Source organism: Gambusia affinis, linkage group LG15, assembly GCF_019740435.1.
Source record: "Gambusia affinis linkage group LG15, SWU_Gaff_1.0, whole genome shotgun sequence".
In the NCBI taxonomy this organism is placed as follows: Eukaryota; Metazoa; Chordata; class Actinopteri; order Cyprinodontiformes; family Poeciliidae; genus Gambusia; species Gambusia affinis.
In genome coordinates this window covers 7,874,426-7,896,725 of record NC_057882.1, presented here as the reverse complement: position 1 = coordinate 7,896,725, position 22,300 = coordinate 7,874,426, and the positions used below count along the sequence as shown (strand labels likewise).

Genomic DNA, 22,300 nt, shown 5'->3' with positions numbered 1-22,300 from the left:
CAGCTCTCCTCATGTCTGAGAACTTTCTTTCAGAATAGTTGTGTCTCTGTTAGCCTGTTCATCCTGTTGCTAGTGAACCCATAATGTCTCTGCAGGCCTGGCGTGTTGGGGGGCAACATGGGCAACTACCCGTGGCTGGCAGACTCCTGGCCCACCACCAACCTGGTCCACAGCAGCAAGGAGGCCGTGAACTGCTGCACGGCCAATCACGACCCGGCTGAGAGATACTACAACGGTAGGGGAGCCGTCGCCTAGCGCTTAAAGGGAAGCAACCAACCTCTGCTGAGAACAAACTCCGCCCTCATACAGAAGCCGGGATCTCCAACTATCTGAATCAGACGGAAAAGTACAGCGTGGGGGGTTCCACGGAGGGTCCCATCTACAGCACCATCGACGCCACCAGCGAGGACCTGCACAGCTTCACCTACGGCCAGAACGTCTCCACCACCCCTTACGCCACCACCTCCATCATGCCCTTCTCCAGTCAGCCACAGGGGGCAGCGTTTAGCGGGGAGCAGCAGGACGAAGGGCACTGGCTCGCCCAGCCTGGCCCGTCCCAACCTGCTCAGTACGCACAGCCGGATCGCTGCCCTGGTAAGACGAGAGCAGGCTTACGTTTGCTTTTGTCTTAGTGTTCTGGAGGAAATAGAAATGTAAAAGGAAAAACCCAAATAAAATGCATTTCTGCTACGAAAGGAAGATATAATTACAGATGTACTACTGGAAATATCCTGTTGTATGTTCTAACATATTACTTTTCCAAAACGTTTGAAATATATTACATGGTGTAAATACACTGAATACATGTAAATACATTTATGATGAATCGATTATTGAAATAATTGTTAACCAGTTGAGGAATCTGTTATTTGTTAGAACAGCCCCAGAGCAGCATTTAAGCCAAAGCTATAGAAATATATGTACAAAAAAATATATAAAATATGTACATTTTGCATTTATATTCTATTCATTTTATTGCATTTTCAGCAATAAAATGTTTATTTTCTTATCGAAAAAAAAAAGGAATTAAATTACTTGTTTATTTGTATATCTTTGTATATTATTTTATTTAAAAAGTCTTTAGGGGTGAAATGAAAAATCTGCAGAATGTGGCAAATTTTATTTTACCCAGAATAATTGTTTGAGTAATCGATTACTAAAGTAATCATCAGTTGTGGCCCTGATGTGAACTAAAATGACTACCTATATTTATATCCTGGAGGTGGGTTGCTATAGGAATATCTGCCCATGGTGGGCTGACTCATTTTCTCAGAGCTTTGTTTTAGAAAGGTTTTCTTTTCTGTCTTTGACGTGAAGGTAAGCCCAAGCAGAAGGCGATGGGGAAGGCGGTGAAGACCCCGTCTCTGACGTGGATGGAGGCTTTGCCCCCGCCTCCACCAGTTGGAGAGCTGGACCAATGTGAGCAAGACGGCCAACTCCAGCATGACGACTTGGACATGGGGTGAGGCAAGACTTCTGATTTTCTCAGACAAACAGGTTACCAATTACCCAGCTGGACCATCGCTTAGATTCAGCCTCAGCTCTGCCAGGCACACAGAGTATTGAACCCAGCATTGTTTTTTTGCCTCTGGCCTCAACAACCCGATTATCTCAGCCTCGGCCAATTGCCTAAGTCATTTAGCTGTTTTTCTCCTTAGCACAGGCTCTCTTGAACCTCAAAGCAAAGCATCTTTCTTATCATTCGCTGAGCAGCAGTGCCACCCTAGACGAAGCTTAGCCCCCTGCAGTTTTGCCAATGGCTAACTCGAGTCGAGCCCGAAAGAACATCATTAATCTTTAAGTAGCCTCATGGCTCGCTGAATTTTGAAGGAACCAAAGAGCAAACAAGCGGCTCTGTATCAATGTATTCCAACAACATATGAGCCGAGCTGCAACATGCTGTACGAAGCGTTTGTTTTACCCGTAGGTCGGACGAGGAGTGGTGTCCGCCCCTTCCTGAGAGGACGTACCTGATGGAAGGCTGTGAGGACGGCCCCGCTCCCCCTCAGAGGAACATCACATCCTCGCCAGCCACCTCCTACAGCCACCAGTCCACCGCTACTCTGACTCCTTCACCCCACGAGGAAGCCAGAACCCCCGCTGACCAGCAGCTGGCGCGGTACGCGAACCAGACTTAATATTTCAGAGAAAAGTCGTAATGTGTTTTTGAATGGGAACACCCCCCACACATAGCTCAATTCTTTTTCTTTTGTTTTACCTTTATATCACGTTGTAAGACTATTCCACCATCAAAAACACAACATGGAGAGTTGCTTCGACTCATGCATGTTTGAAGAATATTTGAATCTCCCATGGCAACCCTTCAGAGGTGCCTAAGCACTAACCCATCCACTATTTACCTTAAACTCCACCTTGGAGCTGAAGTCCCCAGATGATTTTGATAGCTACAGCATTTTCATAACAACTGAAGGTAATGAGGTCACTTGACTGTGCTATAAAATGTCACCATGTGCCTGGAAGATACACAATATATCCCATTTAATAAAGTACAGCAACGCATCATAGCAAGACGTTAATTGCATTTAGATTCCCACTCGTCTCAAAGTTCCTGAGTAGTGTAAATTTAGTTTTTATTTATTGTCTTAAATTTTGGTAACTTTTGATTACTTGAGTGTTAAAACTCAACATCAATAGAGAGAATCAAAATCGCCCAAGCACTGCGCGATAGATGTTCCACAATGTTGAGCTGTATGCTAACTTGATGTTAGATCAATTTGCAGCAATGCATTACGTGCATCACTGAGATATGAAACTCATCTCAATGTCTGACTCACAAAGTAAATATCAATAATTCTAAGCCAGAGCAAACATGCTGCTTAGCTGCAACAGCTGTGAGCAGTTGGATTTTTTATTTTTTATTTACTTTTTATTTTTTGCTTGAAGTTTGTCACAGTTTTCCTCAGCTCAAAACGTAAACCATGACTTTCTACCACAAATCCAATGGGTGCCTAGAGGACAGAAAAGGAACATTTTTACCTCACAGCAAGATACATATTTGAAAACTGCAAATTCCAGCGTTGTGCAAAAAGAGCCAATTTTTTAAGAGGCATTTTATTGCATCTGGTGCATAGACAGTTTTGTCTGAATATTCTACATTTTTGATTGAAATATTTTAGGGGGTTACAGAAACTACTTTCGACAATATTTTGGTACTTGTTATAACTGATGGCATCCAGGCCCTTTTTAGGTCAATTCAGCAGGTCAAGTGAAGGTAAATACATGTTTGATGCTTTCTCTGCCTTGAATGAGGACGACTTTGAACAAACTAAAAGAAATGACAGTTTTATTTCTCATAGCGACGCTGTTACTGGATGCACTACAAGATTATGTTGTTTGTGTGTGTCTGCTTGGATTTCAGTGAGAATTTTCTGAACAAAATCTATCTCAGTTTATACCAGGGGGATTTTCATGTAGTGTTGACTATTCTGCTCAGGGGAAAGTTGCCAAATTCATGACGAAACAGTGGAAGCGCTGATAAGGAAGTGGATTTATCTTGGGAAAATAGAAACGAATGTTAAGTCTTCAGCTTTGGTGTTTTCACATTACCTCGGGTCTTTGAAGTAAAACATAAACAAAGTGAAGAAAAAAACCAAAGCAGAAAGCCATTCTGTAAAGAGTTGGGGAAAGTTGGAACAGTGTGAGAAATTGTAAACAAAAATTTAAGTGTACTTTAAGAAAGACAAATATTTAATCGTAGATGGTGTAAAGCCCGTAAAGTTATTTCAAGTTTGATGTATGCAGTATTTGTCAACATCAGGGTACTCAAAATAATCAACATTTCAATGCAGTCGATACATGAAAATTGCTAAATTGATCTGCCTTATTTGGGACATTTCTTCCAGAAGCTGAAATCTTGAGACCTTGAGAATCTCAGTAGTTTTAACATCAAATATACCTTAATATGCATTGATACGCAGTGACGACTACTTCAGTGCTGACACAAAAGCTAACGTCCATGGTGCTCCTTATTTTTGCACGGGGGGAACAGCCAATCAGTGCCAAGGAAAGTGAATATTGCTGAGCTGCTTTGCCAGCCAATAGCAGGTCAAGCGTCTATATTGTTTTTCCAAGCAGGGAAGTGACACTTTTAAGATACATTATTACATTTCTTAAACTATTGTGTATGTAGGGCAGCGCTTCTCAATTCAAGTCCTCGGGGGGCCCCCCATCCTCTGCATGTTTTAGATGTGCCTCTACACCAGAACAGCTGATTCAAATGATTGCATGACGTCTTCTGCAGCCACCAAGTACTGCAGGAGCCTGTTAATCGCCCAAAGATTCAATCCAGGTGTGTGGCAGAAGGGAAAGACCTAAAACATGCAGGGCAGGGGGGCCCCGATGACTGGAATTGAGAAACACTGATGTAGGACAAGGTTATAGTCATTATGGGAGAAATCAGACAATGCTACAGATTTTAAACTATGCACATTCTTTTATTACAAACCCCACTTCCTCACAGCTCAGCCTCAGTCAGTGACATGTTGCCCTTCTTTCCCATAGCAGAAGGTTACCCTGCGGTCCAGTTCCAGTTCCCCAGGCACCAAGCCCGCCGCTCACCCAGTCCAACCCCAGCCTCTGCGGCCAACAGCTTCTCGGCTCAACAGAGGCTGGCACGCTGCAGTTCCAAAGTCCCGCCCACTGCTGCCTTCACGGCCAGGCGCCGGCAGCGAATGAAGACGGCGCAACTACGCCTGGTAAAGCCGCCGCCGTGTTCACGTACTGCAGGCCCATAACTCTGCTGTCTATGCGCAAACATTCAGCAGTTTCTGTTTGCGACTTCCGTAAAACACGTGGATTGTCTGAACGTCGTCTTTCTGCCACAGTGCACAGCCGCTCCTCTCCAGCAGAAACCTGCACTCCTCCCAACCAAAGGTCCAGAGTGAAGAAAAAGGCGTCCAAGACCTCAGCGTACAGAAGAGATATTCAAGGAGGTGAAACACCTTCAGAAACCCGTCGTTCTGTATTCACATGTTCTCACATTCAGGAAGTGTTTGTAAAGGAAACACTTCCTTTTTTATTTTTATTTTTACTGAAAACCACAGTAGACTGCAGAGCGGGAGGTCGGAGCTCCTACTTATACATTTCACACGTCTGGAGTCTATGTGTTGATCTCTGTGTAATACGCAAACATCTCTGGCGTTTGCGTATTTCAGAGCTCAGAAATGATGCGAGAACTGGCAGAGGACTGAGTGGCCATATTCTGAACCGTAAACATGCGCTTGGCTCCCTGTGAGTCACAATCAGAACTCTTTGTTTTAACAAGCAGAATGTTTTTGCCCCTTTAAATTCACTCATTTTCTAAATGAGAACCGAGCCGTAAGCGGTCTGCCTTGTTCTTGCTCTCTAAATGTGAGGCAATTAAATGAACTGTAGCCAAGTATTCTTCTGAACGCAAATACAGCTGTTACATAACAGACACTATAATTAGCCTAGCAGCCTTTGTAAACTAGAAGGAAATTATTTATTACCGCTTAAGTGTTTTTTATTTTATATTCATCATTTTGTGTCGTACAGACCTACCCCCACCTCCGGAGCCCCCCCCAGAGGACGACAGGCTTCAGGGCCCCCAGGGGTGTGTGGAGACCAGCAGCTTGGCAAACAGCGCCCTGTCCTCCCTGGAGAGGAGCGAATACAGCGGCAACAGCCACCAGCGGAAAGGCTCGGGACAGAAACATGCAGACAGTAAGAAGAAGTGTTTGCTGCTCCTCACGTCACGTACGGTTAGAACCGGTCAGAACCAGTCTCCAGTTGGTAAACAAGGTCCATAGCAGGTAGCGCTGCGTCATGCTCTGCTACTGCACTGCAGTGTTTCTCCTCCACGTGGGAGTAAAGTGAGAGCAACTTTGTTGTGTCATTCTTTCTGAATGACTCTTCAGCGGTTATATTGCAAGATGTTGGCTGTAAATAATGACGTTAAAAACTTGTTCAGTGATCCATAAATTGCTGCTGCAGTATTAGCATTGAGTATCTGAAATAGGTAGGTGTTCAGTCATTGGCTAGGTTGAGCTAGCTGGTAAAGTAGGAGCTAGTCGGATATCATTATGCTTAAAATGTGTTACTGAAACACAGAAGTGGGTACCACTAGCTAAAAAGTTAGCTGTGCTAATCATTAAACTCTAATCATAAACATTAGCTATGCTAGCTCTAAAGAGCTACACCTATAAACTATTTAGTGGACGCTAAAGCACCAACTTCAACCATATTGATACTCCACATGTGTCAATGACACAAAATGTGTTCCAACATAATAAGTTCCCCTCAGCAGGAGGAAATGTGTTGCTGTGTGGTTTTGTTGTATGACTGTGTTCTTTTGAACACACCTTTCACGTCACAGGTGAAGAACACAAAGGAAGGAAACGGAGCTGCTGCATAAACCGTCTTCACCCATTTCAAAATAACTGCCTAAATATAAATATCAAACTACTTGACAAATTCATAGCAGTCAATATCCAAAACTTTAACACAGATGTCAAACTTTATTCATCTGAAGGCTTACGAAACAGCAAAGAATTTTTCCGGAAAAATGAACTGAGGGGAAGCTAAGCATGCTAACATGTTAGCAAAAGACACGAGATGAAAAACTAGCTCTGCTGTTAGCGCTTTAGCGGAACTGTGCTCACCACTGCTGAAACAGTTAAACGACGTCAAAATAAATTACATTTTCTGCTTTTTTTTTTTTTAATAAGCATCTTTCACTAGAAGCCTTCATTCTGTTTCTGTGTCTTCTCTTTGTTTTGCCCCACCAGATGAGGAAGTGGTGGTGTACAGCGGTAGGAGCGGCTACCTCTCCAGGAGTCAGTTGTCGGGTAACTGCTCGACCACGGGGAGCTCCTCTTCCAGAGGCTCCACCGGCTCTCGGGGGCTCAGCTCAGCCAGGAAACACAACGAGGTAGAAAACAGTTTGGTCTTTGAGCTTCGCCGCATCAGATCTCTGCTCGACCTGTAAACAACACGCTCAGAAATAAAAACTGTTCCCGCCACAGTTCACTCGTCTTACACTCGCGCGCACACGGTTCGCGGATCTAGCATTACTTTCTACTCACTAAGCTTTACAGTAGGAAACGATTAAGTGTACACGCCCACCACTCCATTTGGAGTGCTCTTCAGAGGGCACACTTCTCCGTGGGAGCGCTCCTTCAAATGCACCCCCTGCAGGCTCTCCGGTGACGAGACGGTGTCTTTTATGGCAGAGGAAGCTGCGCCAGTGGAATGGAAAGCTCCGCAGGGACTCTGAGCTGCACAGACAACACTTACAATGTCTGACATGACAAGCTGGTCTGACTACAGCTTAATCCACAATATTACAACGCTGAATCATCTCTGAAATCCAATTTCTGCGTCTTCGGTTAAGAATAGGAACAAACAGAAAAAAATACTCCTTTGTTATTCATTATTATTTTCTAATGTGTTAGGCAGAAATGCAAATAAAAACAAATTAACAGTTACTATTTTTTGCTGCCATTTTAAATATAAAAATGGTGTGTCCTAGAATTTGTAACATAGCTATAGTTTCATTTTTCTGGCAGTCCCTTTTCCTCGCTGCGTCATTGTACTTTATTTGTTCTTTTTAAAGCTGTGACCCGGGGTGTCACAGTACGGTTTCGTGTGGGAGGAAAGACCTGACCCCTGACCCCTGACCGTGTAGTCTGTCAGGGGTCAGGTGAACAGACTAAACTGACCTGTAAAAGTGGCAACCATGGCCACACATACAGAGCTATCCTGTATCTTATTCTACCCATCTATAGAGCAGCAGGGACCACCCCCACCAAACCCCCCAGATGCTCCGGGATGACCCTCTCTGGGCTTGAAAGCATGTCCCTGCCCCGCTGCAAAGTTTGAGATGTTTGTGCAGGAAGTCTGGGCTAGGCTCCTTCTTCCTTGTGAGGAGGTCTCTGACTGCTTTCTTATGCCCTTTGACCCCTAAGGTCGGTTTAGGACCGACATACCCGGGGTAGATGGAACATCCATCCATCCATCCATTTTCTAATCACCCCTTGTCCCTAATGGGGTCAGGAGGGTTGCTGGTTTCTATACCCAGCTAACGTTCCGGGTGAGAGGCGGGGTTCACCCTGGACAGGTCGCCAGTCTGTCGCAGGGCAACACAGAAAACAGACAGGACACACAACCATTCACACACACACTCACACCTAGGGAGAATTTAGAGAGCCCAATTAACCTGACAGTCATGTTTTTGGACTGTGGGAGGAAGCCGGAGAACCCAGAGAGAACCCACCATGCACAGGGAGAACATGCAAACTCCATGTAGAAAGACCCCGGGCCGGGAATCGAACCCAGGACCTTCTTGCTGCAAGGCAACAGCTCCGCCTACTGCGCCACTGTGCAGCCCGTAGATGGAACATTTTCCAGTAAAATGTTCAAAGAAATAATGTGGTATTTTCACCAGTTCCTGACTTCCCGTTTCACAGAACCCATTTTTTAACATCATAAATGCCGATAATTATTTCAAAGCACACGTTACGAAGAAAATTCACGGAAAGAGACAATCTTAAAAAAATTCAAAAAAACACATATTTTCCACTAGAATATGCTTGAGAGTGCAGCGATGGAAACCCTTTGTTTCAAAATAATTGATTTTAGAATTTTTGACAGATTACTTTAGGAAATATACTAACATTAGCATGCTAACTAAAATTAGCTGACCATAAGAGGTGAATAAACGCTAACTTCTAGACAGCAAAATTAATCACGACAGGCTTTTTCAAAGTTTTTAAAATAGGAATTTTGACGTTTCTGATACAGACCTTGTTGTGTGACATGTAACACAACAGAGCTCAACAAACTATATTGTTGTAGATCTCTGTAACAGAAAACAAAGAAAGGAACATATTTAGGATACCGCATCAGCATTTAGACGACCGGTGGGTTCAGATTGGGATGGTGCCGGTCTGTTAGGTCTCCAAGAGTCACAAGTCTGAAATCTGGTTCTAATCATCCATTAGACGCCCTTCTGATAACTGTTTATGTTAATTTGGTGAAGTACTAAGATGTATCCAATTTTAAGATACTTTTTTTTATATATATATAAAAATAAAACCACAAAAAAAAACATTCTTAGCAATACATATAATGTATATTTATTTAAAGCGAATGACCTTTTAAGATAGACAGGAAGAAACCACCAAGACCTCAAATTTTACTTGAAACATAGATTTTTTTAAATTTATTATATATTTTTTTTCTTCATTTAAATGTTAGGGAGCATTTTTAAAATATCCCCACCAAATCTTTGCACGAAGTGAAAGCAAACAGAAATGAAGAGCCCGTTCCCTGGCTCTTAAGTGCCTCTGTGGAGCGCTCAGCAGCGTACCTGGTAACTGCCGCCTTTCAGAGTCCGAGTCAGATTGGTTCACCTGCTGTGAGAGCCTACCCTGGCTAAAAACCCTGTCAATGCTAATGCATTCTAAAGAAAAATGGATTTACATACTGGATTATGAGCAATTTGGTGACGACTCAACACTTCATGGGCTGAATTGAATGAGTCTGCAATCCAAATAAAGCTTTGGGGTTTTCCAGGTTGTGAGCCTCCTTTATAAGTAACAAAAAGTCCAAAGTTGTGACTCCCTGTTAAATATTCCATTTTACACGCCAGTAATTCTGCTTTTAAATTTAAATTAGCTTTTCTTTGTTTTTTCGTAAACTCTTTTTTTTAAATGTATTTTGAAGTTTTAATTCAAACACTTTAAAAGTCATTTCACTGTCAATGGGGCCTGATTACAAAAATAGTAAAAAAAAATAATAATAAATAAATAAATTAAGTAGGAGTAGATTTCAGTTACTTTTTGCAGAGAATATCATACATTTTTGCTACTCAAAAGTGGCAAGTGGGCTGAAAATAATTTTCAAACTGTGAAATTTTTCTTTATCATTATCAATCAAAGCCTTCTTGTAGCCAACTGATTGGCAGTATGAGTCAAAACAATGCTGGGACATAAAGTTATTGTTTTTAATAATTATGCCATCAGATGTTGACCTGCCGTTTTAGGTATTTTCTGGCTAATCAAGATGAAGTGATGTAGCTTTACATTGCCCGTAAAAATAATAATAATAATAAAAAAACATTTTATTTTTGATTACTTCTAGGAAATGAGATAAGGAGCTCAGTGAAGCTGTCAGGATACCTGCGATGCCTCCATCAGCCCTCCCCATCTTTTCAACACCGACACACCGGACTAAAGACGAGGAGAAGCTACCAGTTCTCATCAAGCTACACTTATTGCTGTGAAATAAGTAAAAATCGGACTTTTGGTATTACTATAATTATTTATGAGTTTGAGTTCACTCATTTTCCTTACTTTGTAAATACTTGTCTGTAATGTTCTTTTGTGAGCTCCGGATACAGGAAGAGATACGTATATTGTATTTATGATGATCAAACAAAACAAAACAAAATCAAAGAATTAAAAAAAAAAAAGTCTGTTATTATGGAAAACGTCTTCTTGAATGTGCCAACTTTTTTTTGTCAATATGTAAACCTTTAGGGAAAAGCATTAACTACTGTTGCACTCTTGTTGTCATGGCAAAACAACAGAAAATAAGAAGCACAAAGTGTGTTTGCTGGTCGAGGAGAGAAGTTGGAGAAGCCAAAAACAACCCGGAGGGACGCCTGTTGCCCCGAGCGCCTCCCTGTCGGGATCCCTGCATCCTAGGTGTCCGTTACGAATGTCATACTTCTCTATGATTCCTTTGGTTTTTCTGCAGCACTGTGCTGGCTGACTGACAGGCTTTATGAAAGTTTGATTGTACTCCCTCTTGTACGCCCGCCAACTCAACCCTTCCCCTTTTTACATCCGAGAGACCGTTTGCTGCAGTTCTGAAATTAAATTTTCTTATTCTCCTTCTGAAACAAAAAAATGTCTGTGGGCTGACTTTTTGTACTCTTGTTGTTTTGTAAATGTACAATAAAAATACATTTGCTGATCAAGATTTGGACCCACGTTCTTCTTTTTTGCTGCACATACCTTGAATCCGGGAAAGAGTTCAGCTAAATATCATCAAGAAGAGACGTTCAGCAGCGACAAAAAAGACTTAAGAGGTCTAGAAGGTCCAACAATCCCAGGACTGTCTCCTACTGAGGACAGACCGCTGGGTGGGTGTGAGGACATTTGCACTGTGAAGTGAAGACATCTGGACAACACTTGGAGAACCAGATGGTGTCACCTCTGTCTAAGAACATCCATCAAAGAAGGAATGAAATTCAGCAGGAACCATGGACGGACAGTACAAGCAATGCTATTCTCTCAGATGCATCCTCCATCGAGCTGTCTGATTGTTTTCCTACCCAATTCTCATCAGTTCCCCATCTAGGATTTCTCCCATTGAGCTCAATTTCTCTGGTTGAATTTCCTCCAGACCAGAGAACAGACGGAGGAGTTATGAATGATAACGTCAATTTTCCGTGCCGTTTTACAATTGCAGTCGTAGAGTTTGGAAGTGAACGAAGCCATTCAGTCTGCCACCAAATCTCAATGTCTAAGACGGTTTATTGCTGACAAAGATGTGGCCGCACTCGTTATCAGTCATCCCCACATCTGTTCACAGTGGGAGTCAGTTGACATCAGTGCAAGCAATTTTTGTTAAGCTTCATAGAGTCAAACTGGCTCATTGCATACATCTCAGCCAAACATTAGCAATTGGGTAAAATCATATCCATCCCGTCATTTAAGACTTCAACAGAATCCATGCCACCAGTAAGCAATCAGTTCTCAATAGCCGAGGGTCCGCACCCTCTGGACGAAGCAAAGCGTAGAACGACGGGGTGGTTTTTACCAGGCTAGCTATTTGAGACAGCTAGAAAAGCATTGTAGTATAGCAGAAAAAACATAAACTACTATATGTGCCAACAATGAAGCATTCTCGCTTGCTTCTTATCTATGGCAGTGGGCTTCCTCTCAAAACACAGTGGGACCAAAATGTACACCAAATCCTTAACCAAAACAGGCCGTTTAGTGTGAATACACAAAATCTTAAAGAAAGATGAAACATTTATGTTAGTGAGAAAACATGGCCATAACTGTATGTTCACGTTTTCTGACCCCTTTTTTGTCTTTGGACTTCCTCTAGATACCCTGGCAACTGTGTTGTAGAGGACTAAAATATCTGAGTCAGTGGTGACAGTCAGGTGGGAAACCAAAGATATTTTATAAATAAACAGCTATTGTTCATGGTCTTGGGACGATTCAGTGTTTGTTTTTTTTCTTTTTCTCTTCTCCCCCTCACTTCCTGAGCTGCTTATTCGCCACAACAGCAGGGATGCTGCTCACTCGACTTCCTCATCAAATCACAGTTAAAATGATCAAGCCGGACCCTTGAGTGCTGCCAGATTGTTAATCTTGTTTGTGGTAATTTAGTCCTCTGAGATTAATGTTCCAACTAATTTCCTAACTTCATTGTCTCTTTGTGTCCTTGGACAACCAACCAGTCGTACTCACAATTTGAGTTTACAGGTTTAAAAGCCATCCAACTGCTGAAATTGGGCTGCATTCAGCATTCAGTTTGTTGAATTGAAGTTGAGCTTGGTGGAAAGTCTTGTTCCTTTAGCTAGCAACCAAACCCTGGTAAGCCTCAAAACATCTGTCTCATCCTTCAGGTGAACTGGTGGACCGCAACACAGGACCAGAGGGACGGGCTGTGACCGGATTAGTAACGGGCAAAGAGCTTCTCTTATTCAGGTGAGAGAGCAGGAAGATGGACGAGGGTAACTGGTGTGGGCTAGCGTTTTTAAAAGTTAGCTAGTTATGCTGCTGCAGGCTAAAGATAAACTCAAACCAAGCTCTCAGTTTCTAGATTTACATTAAATTCATTAAGAAAAATCAAATCAGCGATCTAAAAGACTTACAATTTTGACACAGTTAATCAATTTATTTATGTATTTTCCATACAAAGGTAGAAAATCTTAGTTTTGCATGCTTCGGGAATAAATCCAACGCACAAGCAACATGTGTAAACAGCGACGGACGACAAAAGCTGCTTCTCTCGGCCAACTGGGGGTTAAATTTCGCTTCGAACAAAATCATGTAGTGGGACGCTGGAAAAGACTGTTCAAGTTGTCCTAAAAGGAGTTAGTTTATCTGCGAAGCTATTCAAGCCTAAAAATTATGGAGCTAAAACTGTCTCATAATTCAACAAATGCACAGATTAAGATTCACAAATGCAAAAGATTCACAAATGTACAGGACAAGAGATTAAAGGATTCCTCACACATGATTGAAAGACTCAAGGCAACGCTCCGGGTATGTTTTTGACGAGGCAATATCATTATAACATAATCTCAAGCTCAAAAAAGTAAATTTTACATAATAGCCTACTGCCACTTTAGATGATCTCAATCCAGCAGAACTACAGAAAGTAATCCAACCTGATCAGTGAGGGAGGAAGGCCGAATGCTTCTGCCTGTTCTTCTGCTCACTGCTAAGCAGCAGCTTAACGCTGCTTCATCAGCTCCATTTACAAACTAAGTGCTAACAGCTTCCAGCAGCAGCAAGATTTATGGGACGAATCTAAAAAAGACAACCAAACTGTCCCTATGTTGTGTTACTGCTTGCTCATTACACGCTCACACACTGCCTCAATCTGACTCTGCGCTGCATTGCATGAGGATGAGAGCTGCACACACTGAGGAGCATGAAATTGGTGGAACGTTCTGCTCTGAGGGGATACCGCGTACTCCCTTCACCTCCAACGAGGCATGGAGTTCCCCCATGGGTAGTCTGTGATGCTCAACATGCTCACGATCAATAGCGAACGCACACACTCAGCTACACACACACACAAACAACCACTGGTCTGGCTGTTTGGTTAGAGCTCTGTGATCGAGCGATCAACAGTGTCTTGTAAAACCCCTGCACAGTGTGAAGGCTGAAGCTGAGCCGATGAGGGATAAATGTCTGAAAAGTGCGGCGCGCATTTGCTTCGTCAGTCCCTCTGAGTCTGTGTTTTGTGGATACATTAACCAGTGTGTATAATAATTACAGAGCGCTGCTGTAATTTGACAAAATTAAGAACTTTAACAATGCATTACAAGAATGTTATTGTAATTTTATGTGATAGACCTGTATAGATTAGCACATAATTGTAAAAAATCTAAAAAGTGTGGCATGCATTTGTATTCAGCCCACCTGAGTCAGTGCTTCATAGAATCACCTTTTACTGGCAGCTTCTCCTACCATCTTCTATAGACTTACATTCCTGCCCAAAATAGTTAAACTCAGTCACATTGGATGGGGGGATTCTGTGAAAATAAATTAAAATTGTTTTTCACAGATTCTCAGTTGGATTAAGGTCTGAACGTTGACTATTTTATTCTAACCAAGTACATGCTTTGATCTAACCAATTGTAGTGTATTTCTAGTTAAATTCTGCCCAAAGTGAAGTGTACCAAACCCCTCAAGTTTATTTTTGTATTTAAAATATAAAGTTGCATTTCTTGCATGCTGTAACTGGGATTTCTTATGGTTTTCTTTTATTGATGGTTTTCTTCTTGATATCCCTGTTTGAAGACCAGACCTGTGATGTCTATGACTAATTGTTGTCATGCCAGCACACTCAAAACAACTTGTTAAATATTTATTTCTGTGTATTTTCTCTCTGTACGTGACTCGTATTCACTCTTCTTGAACTTTTACATATTTTGTCACATTACAACCACAGACAAAAATACAGTATCCTCAACCTTAGCTACTATTATTGTAATCATTTTAAAACTTATTACAATGATTTTATCATGATCTTATTGCACTTATTACACTACTACACCAGAAAATGCATTATTTATAACCATTTCTCAGCTGAAACGTTTTACAGTGTTAAGAGTGTCGATGGTGGACACTGTGGATGTGGTTAACCACGGAAGAAGGATCACTGGGTGGTGAAAAGCATCTGACTGACCTCAATGGGATAAATTCCATCCAGCAAACACTCATTGTGGAGCCCTCACTAGGGCCGCTGTGGGTTTTCTGTTGGAAGTTGAGTCTGGAATGGGAAACCCACAACAAACCCACAGAATTTCTCACAGACAAAATTCAGAGAGTAAGACAAGCAGCATGACGCTCGTGTCCGCCAGATGTATCAACAATAATCTGCTGCAGAACCATATCCGGTCTACCATTTCTATCATGTCAAGGCTCAAATGTTATTGAAAAAAAAAGAAGCATTTTCTGAACACATTTACCTTGTTTATGATTTTAAAAAAATGTATATATTCTCTGCTTTTTAGTTCAATTGTAGACCTCCTAACAATATTGAGACAATATTGGTAGAAGTTCTGAACAACATACATCATATTTCTGATGGGTCTAGAACTTCTGTCTTGGCATTACCAAAATGTCAGAGCTGCGTTTCATACAACTGATCATAACATACAGATTACTGGGTGGGGGGAAAAATGGCTGTATTGTCTGGTACTGGGACTACATATAACAAACAAAACAAAATAAATGAATTGTGGAGTTCATCAAGGGTCCATTCTCGAGCCACGGTTGTTCAATTTTGATAAGATCCCCATAGCTCAGATCGCAGGGTACTACAACATCCTCCATCATATTGGCACACAATTCTACTGGCTGTGGTCATGTGGTGACAAACCTTGTTGTCAACCTCTTAAAGGTAAAGGGTTTCCTGTCAAAAGAGGGGATTTTATTTCCTGTTGCTTAGACCACTGTAGTTGGGTCTTTACAGTTTCTGTGAAAGATCAATCTGGTTGCTGCATCCAAAGTCTTGATAGGATCTTGACCAACACCAGCAAAATGGATCATATCAGAACCGGTTCTTAAGTCACTGAACTTGTTTTCTGTTTGTCAAGTAATCCATCCATCCAACGTTCATACCATCTCTGTAGGGTCATGGGTGAGCTGGTGCCCATCTCCAGTTGTTAGTTAGGGTACACCCAGGACAGGTTTGTCACTGGGCAGGAGTCCAATATCCTGGTATTGGTCAACGAATAACTAGATGTGGCTGAAATACTTTTCTGAGTTGCTGGACAACCAGCCACATCCTCTCAGGTCATCAGAAAATTGGTGACTCGGTGTCCAACGGACACTTGGAAGGCTTGAGGTATGAAGAAACTGTTGTTTCCTTTGTCCAGGTTTCAATCAACGATGGACTGTTCACTAATGTGTGAATGAAGAGTGAGACTGAAGACCAACATGACCTTTTTTTGCACAAATTTCTTTTCATACAGTGCTTTCCAAAGCTTAGCATGGGCAACACTGTTTGACCTGCAGGGAGCCCACAGTCACAATCTTTTCCCCCAGCTACGTTCAACTCTTTCACTAAGATGATGGGGTTCAGAAGTCAAAAATGTTGTTTTAGTAAAAAATGCATTTGCATGCGGCAAGTAAAATGCTTCACACAAAAGAGCAAATGTGTTAAAATCATACCAGTTCACACAATCAGTAGCATCACTACTAACGTGAAAATCTACTTTAGGTCTTTCACACAGTTTGGCGATGACAAGATTTACGTTGCTGACCTTCAGCAGCCAGGACGTTTTATCCTTCCCATGTCCCTCTATCCTCCGGTCCTCTCTTCATTCCTCCCTTAAGCCATTAATCACCTCACTCATTCACTGGGCAGGTGTCATGGCTGGAACGCCCACCGGGTTGGGAGGAAAAGGGGCCCCAGGCCCCCGAGAGCGAGCAGAGTAAGGGGTGAAAAGAAGGTGTTTAAATCTCTGCTTCCCTTATCCCAGAATGCAAAGCAGCAATTTCCATGTTAATTTGGAGGGTGACAGGAGAGATGGATGTTTGGGAGGTTTTTTGGCTGATGTCACGCATCCATTGAGGAGCTAAAACAGCGTGGAGGCGAGGTCGCTGAACGTAGGAAGCAAGATTACCGCGTGGGCTGGCGCGACACATTTAGCATTTAGGTCACGATCCTGTCCAACATGAACGAGTTGGTAAAACTTAAACTCGTCTCGCAGACAAACTTCGGCTGGGATGTTTCGTCTGCGGTCGTGGCGGGAGTTTGACAGCAAACGTTCAGTCAGCAGAGAGTGTGTAGTCAGAGAGGTGTGGGAGCGACAGAGCAATCCTGAAACTCCTCATCCATAAGGCTGTTATTGATTTGCAGTTAATTGAATGATTACAATGTTAGCAGCTCAGCTGAGCGCTGCTGTCAGTCAGCATGGCAGTGTATGTGTGTGTATGTGTGTGTGTGTGTGTGTGTGTGTGTGTGAGCCACCTGATGGGCTGTTGTCCTGCCTGACAGAGGGAGTACGTCCCCACTATTAGCAGCTCCAGCTTTAGATGCAGACCTACTCGGTTTGTTGCTTGTGTTCCACGTTCTACTTTAGATTGTGTTGCTCTTGCTTGACTCTGGACTGACATGGAAGATGTATTCATAAGCAAACTGCTTCACCAATATCACCACTGCAGCTATTTTCCTCATTAGGTTTCTGTTCCCGGTGTTCTGTTTCCCCCTCACAGCCTCTAATATCCTTTACCGACGGCAGCTCGCGAAACCAGCCTAATTTCCTTCACGGATCAATGGAGCTCTGCCGTGTTTTCTAAATACAGATGCGAGCGTAATGACTGGATCAAAACGAACGCCCGGAGCTGTTGGTATGACAAACTGAGGATGTAAATCCAACCTGTGTGACTGATGTATTCCTGTTCTCACCTCCCTCTGAGCACAAACCTGAATCGGAAAGATCCAAAAAGAGTTAAAACTGTCCAGTTAACCTCCAACAGGCAGTGGAAGGATCCTGCACAGATAAATGTGTGAATCGAGGAGGACTGGAGCAGAAGGAAAGGCAAAACAGAGTCTAGAACCCTGGAACTGATGCTACACATCCTTTGTTCACTGATGTTGCAATGTCCAAGTTCAAAGTTGGAGTAATTTACCTGAACTCTAAATTACTGCTGAAAGGTTAGGGATGTGTCCTCGACCTAAAAACCCAATATGGCTGCCACAAGAATGCGATGTAGTTAATGTTAACGTAGACAAAGCTGGACTAGGCTGTTTTAAAATACAGAAAGCCATAACGCTCTGCCTGTGAAAGCAAATCTGTTGAGCCTCATCATGTCAGTCCGACAACAATTCTGAGAGCCACATTGAAGGACAGGACATGTTAAAAAAAAAGAAAAAGAACCGTCCAACCAAAGTCCAGAGCTACATCCAAATGAGATTACGTGGCAAGACTTAACAATGAATCTTAGCAGATCCTCCTCATCCAGTTTGACTGAGCTTGAGCTCTTTTGCAAAGATTGTCCAAGAAATTCCATCTCTTCTTGTGAAGCATTAAAATAAAAACATAAATCTGAGTAAAATACTCCCACGTTTGTGGTTACAACGTGACAAAAAATGTAAGGAAGTTCAAATGGTCTTTTGCAAACCGATGTAAATATCAAGTAGCTGTCAGGCCGAGAATCATTGATTTGCTAAGACAAGCTGACTGCTAGAAAGCCTCGCTGTAAAGCTACATATCAGTGTGTGTAAAGTGTGCAGATGGTTTCAGGCTGCATCTGACACGCCTCACTGCTCTGTAGACATGCTATATATATATATAAAGCTGGTACTTTGGCATAGACCGAAATCTGTGATGCAAAAATCCCAACGGCGATGTTCCTTGTTCATGTGTGTGTGTGAGCACTAATAAGACAAGCAGACACACAGTTTTTCACTGCGGGGTTGTGTGTGCTGTGCAGAAGAGCTCAGGGCTTCATGTACAAACATATGGTCTTCACTGAAGAAGGGCTGATCCCTGTGGCAGGATGCTGCACAAATAAAACACACACACACACGCACGCCAACAATCCGCTCAGATGCGGGTTCAGGGGCAGAGCTGTGTGTGTTCGCATGTCCTTTTTCATGTTCTCGGGATGTTTTGACCAGCAGGTCAGCTTCGCTTAATCTGACCACAACAGCAGCCGCGCGGCCTGGTTAAGACGTGAAGAAGTTTATCTCTGCTTTTCAGCTCTGTTATTTCCAAACTGGTTTTTGGTTTTTTACATATAAATCACGAGCCCTGAGCAGGAGCTGCCCTGCAGTTCCTAAATGAAACAGATGGTAAAGCTCTCCCTCCTCTCCACATTCTTGGTCTTGTCTGACTCAAGCAACCCAATCGGGCACGGATTAGGGGGGAGAAAAAGGAAAAAAAAAGAAGAAAAAAAAAGAGTGTTGTGCTTTGCTGGGGCACGACAGGCTGCTGTCGAGGAAATCATTAATCAGACTTAGTGGAGGAGTCGTGGCTGACCTCCCGCCTCCTCTACTGGAACGACATCCAGACGACTCTGCAAGAGCTCTCACCGATTCATCAGCGCGCAATCTGCTCGGAACAGGAAGCATCAGGTAAGAGCGTGAGAAAGTCACAAATAACGCGCTTCCTGTTTAGCTGCGAATGCAAACAGATGAAAGTGTAATTATTCCCCTCAGCGCGTTTGCAATTAGAAGCCTTTTGTCAGGTGCAGCAGCATTGTTTGCCTCGGTTAATCGAGTCAGACGGACGAGCTCCAACCGGCACCTTCCCGCTCTGCGCAGGCCGTAAAGAGCTGCCGGGGATGGGGGTCAATTAAATCAGGTCTCACAGGGATCATCTGGAATGATAAGATATTATACATCCGTTAATATGGCTGGCCTAGCATGTCGGTGTGGAAAAACCGGACTGCTCTGCTTCATCTGCTCCTGTGGCTCCCACGTCTCCCAGCAGGAGAAAACAGCACAGGGAGCCAGTGGGTATCCTCTCTCTCTCTGCCTTGATTTGAACAAGACGTCCCAGAAGATGTGCTAGAAGACTACAAGACTTCCCTTAGGGGGAAAAACCCCCAAAGCTGAGCTGAAAGTTTTAAGGCAGACTCCCTGATGTTTCGTGCATTAATAGTGGCTCCCTCAGTGCCCCTGATGAGCTTTTTCCTGCTTTTGCTTAAAGGTTTCACAAATCAAAATGGTATGGAGCCCCCTGCTGGATTGGCACCCTGGGCGGTGAGCCACATTAATCATTTCCAAGAGCTGTTTATGAGAACATACTGGACTACTGGAGAAGCTTTCATTCTTTAGTATGTAAAGTCTTCTGCTCTGAAAGTTCAAAGTTCTATTCAGCTCTTCGCTGGAGTAACTATGGCTAAAGTTACAGGAAGACTTGCTGATCTGGTTCTCATTAAAGAAGACTGATGCTTAAACTGCCCAACAAAATGGATTTCACGGCACGCTCTGCCTCCAAGCGACCGGCCAAAAGGGTTTGGTGATTCTATTGTGTAACTGTGAACAGTTAGTATCTGACCTGCAGTAAAATATTCTGGCTTTTACAGTTTGTGACGTCTGGCTCAGTGAGGTTAAGTTTCTAACTCATAAAGCAACTCAGTAGTATGACAGCTCCAGCAAATGATGACTATGTAGATAACTTAGAGGCTGATGGTTATTTACACTTTAGACTTTCAGGTTATGTAGCACCAGTTGTCTCGAGTTATTTTACAAACATGTCATTGTTTCAATTCAGTGACTGTGGTTCCGATGCCTATTTGTGACAATTGTTCTCAAAAAGAAAAATGAGCTTAACCCAAAATATCTTACATGATGCAATCAAGATGTCTATGTAATGTGTTGAAAAGTCTTCTATTTAACTTTTCAAGAACAGTACAGATTGGCATAAGATCAAGAGACCAAAACTTATTATGTAAGTACTTAATACTTATGTATTAAGTACTTACTTATTACATAAGTATTAAGTACTTGCTTATTAAGTAAGTACTTAATACATAATCAGTATTAAGTAAGTACTTACTTAATACTGTTACTTAATACATAAGTACTTAATACTTATGTATTAAGTACTTACTTAATACATAAGTACTTAATACTTATGTATTAAGTACTTACTTAATACATAAGTATTAATACTTATGTATTAAGTACTTACTTAATACATAAGTATTAATACTTATGTATTAAGTTGTTACTTAATACATAAGTACTTAATACTTATGTATTAAGTAGTTACTTAATACATAAGTACTTAATACTTATGTATTAAGTAGTTACTTAATACATAAGTACTTAATACTTATGTATTAAGTAGTTACTTAATACATAAGTACTTAATACTTATGTATTAAGTAGTTACTTAATACATAAGTAGTTAATACTTATGTATTAAGTAGTTACTTAATACATAAGTACTTAATTAAGTACATAATTAAGTATGTACTTAATTACATACTGTATTAAGTATGTAAATAAAGAGGCCAAATGAAAAAAATATTAGTTAATACTTTCTTTCAGTCCTTTGTTTCGTTACAGAACAACGTAAGTGTAATCAAGTGAACAAACTTCATCTCAGAATAAAATATGCTTTTTCTTTTTATTTCATATTATAAATCACATTTTATTTGAAGGTGTACAAAATACAAAGCAGATTTTCTTTCTTAAATGCTAACGTTTGCTACTATTAGTAAAGACACATCTGTCTGGGTGCAAAGACTGAGCTTCACATAGATCTGCTTCTAAATACACAAAACACTCCCAATTGCAGTTATTTAAAGTTAAATTCTTTATTACACTTTAAATGCTTATATCTCTAATAAGGCAAATGTGCACTTTAGAATAATGTAAACTTTATAAAATCTTTTTTCTTCTTTTTTTTAAATGTGTATTTACCAGAAGAGACTTCACAATTCACTCCTGGCATCTAGATCACAGCTTTTTGTTTGTGGAGTGTTTGACAAAAACCTTGGCTCCTGATACCTGCTGTTGGTCTACAGTGTGTGAACATGTCAGACACAACTCCAGACAGACCCTGGACTCCATTTATGTTTTACAATCACAGCTTATTTTCTTTTAGAGGGCTTGCAAAACTGTAAGACAGTTTCCACCTCATTCTTTTGTTGAATAAATCAGAATGTTCTACTTAGAATCTAAGCCCTTTCCACTTTTTACTCTGACATTCAGAGGGTGTGTAATAGAGAGGCTGAAGTGGCCTGTTGGAGGCTTCCTATATGTGTGTGTGTGTGTGTGTGTCATGTGATTTAACTCTGCTCGCTGTGCTCAGACTCAGGTTGTAGCACAGGGAGCTGCTCTTACCGCATCTTAAATATGTGTCACTGGATTTTATGGAGCAGAACGGCTTTTTCTGTACATTCTTTCGACACACACAATGAGCTGGACCAGCAATCCAAGTTATCAATGAGTTGTATCAAAACAAAGAGTACGCCCGCTAACGTTAGCCTAGCATTGCAGAAAAAGTGGTCCTGGCTGGATGGGTCGAAACAAAAAAAGAAGTTCAGGAACAAATGTCAGAACTGCATGTTTTAAGCTACACAGTCTGATTAAA

At 41.8% G+C, this 22,300-nt stretch overlaps 1 protein-coding gene and 1 long non-coding RNA gene across 7 annotated transcripts in view; both read left to right on the top strand.

Moving 5' to 3' along the window:
- robo3 (roundabout, axon guidance receptor, homolog 3 (Drosophila)) overlaps positions 1 to 10,963 on the top strand; it is a 183,300-nt gene extending 172,337 nt beyond the window's left edge. For 4 of the 6 annotated variants that reach the window (XM_044140107.1, XM_044140104.1, XM_044140109.1 and 1 more), the window contains 9 exons: positions 96 to 235; positions 310 to 594; positions 1,318 to 1,462; positions 1,928 to 2,119; positions 4,522 to 4,715; positions 4,845 to 4,952; positions 5,536 to 5,703; positions 6,768 to 6,910; positions 10,123 to 10,963. In XM_044140107.1, coding sequence (XP_043996042.1) covers positions 96 to 235; positions 310 to 594; positions 1,318 to 1,462; positions 1,928 to 2,119; positions 4,522 to 4,715; positions 4,845 to 4,952; positions 5,536 to 5,703; positions 6,768 to 6,910; positions 10,123 to 10,134 — 1,387 coding nt within the window. In that variant the 3' untranslated portion in view covers positions 10,135 to 10,963. The remainder of the gene's footprint in view (positions 1 to 95; positions 236 to 309; positions 595 to 1,317; positions 1,463 to 1,927; positions 2,120 to 4,521; positions 4,716 to 4,844; positions 4,953 to 5,535; positions 5,704 to 6,767; positions 6,911 to 10,122) is intronic. The other 2 variants (XM_044140105.1, XM_044140110.1) reach the window with 1 other exon arrangement.
- A 1,311-nt stretch (positions 10,964 to 12,274) lies between these two features.
- Positions 12,275 to 22,300, top strand: part of LOC122844534 — a 37,859-nt gene continuing 27,833 nt past the window's right edge. The window contains exons 1-2 of the long non-coding RNA XR_006372892.1: positions 12,275 to 12,380; positions 12,629 to 12,710. This is a non-coding gene — a long non-coding RNA (uncharacterized LOC122844534). The remainder of the gene's footprint in view (positions 12,381 to 12,628; positions 12,711 to 22,300) is intronic.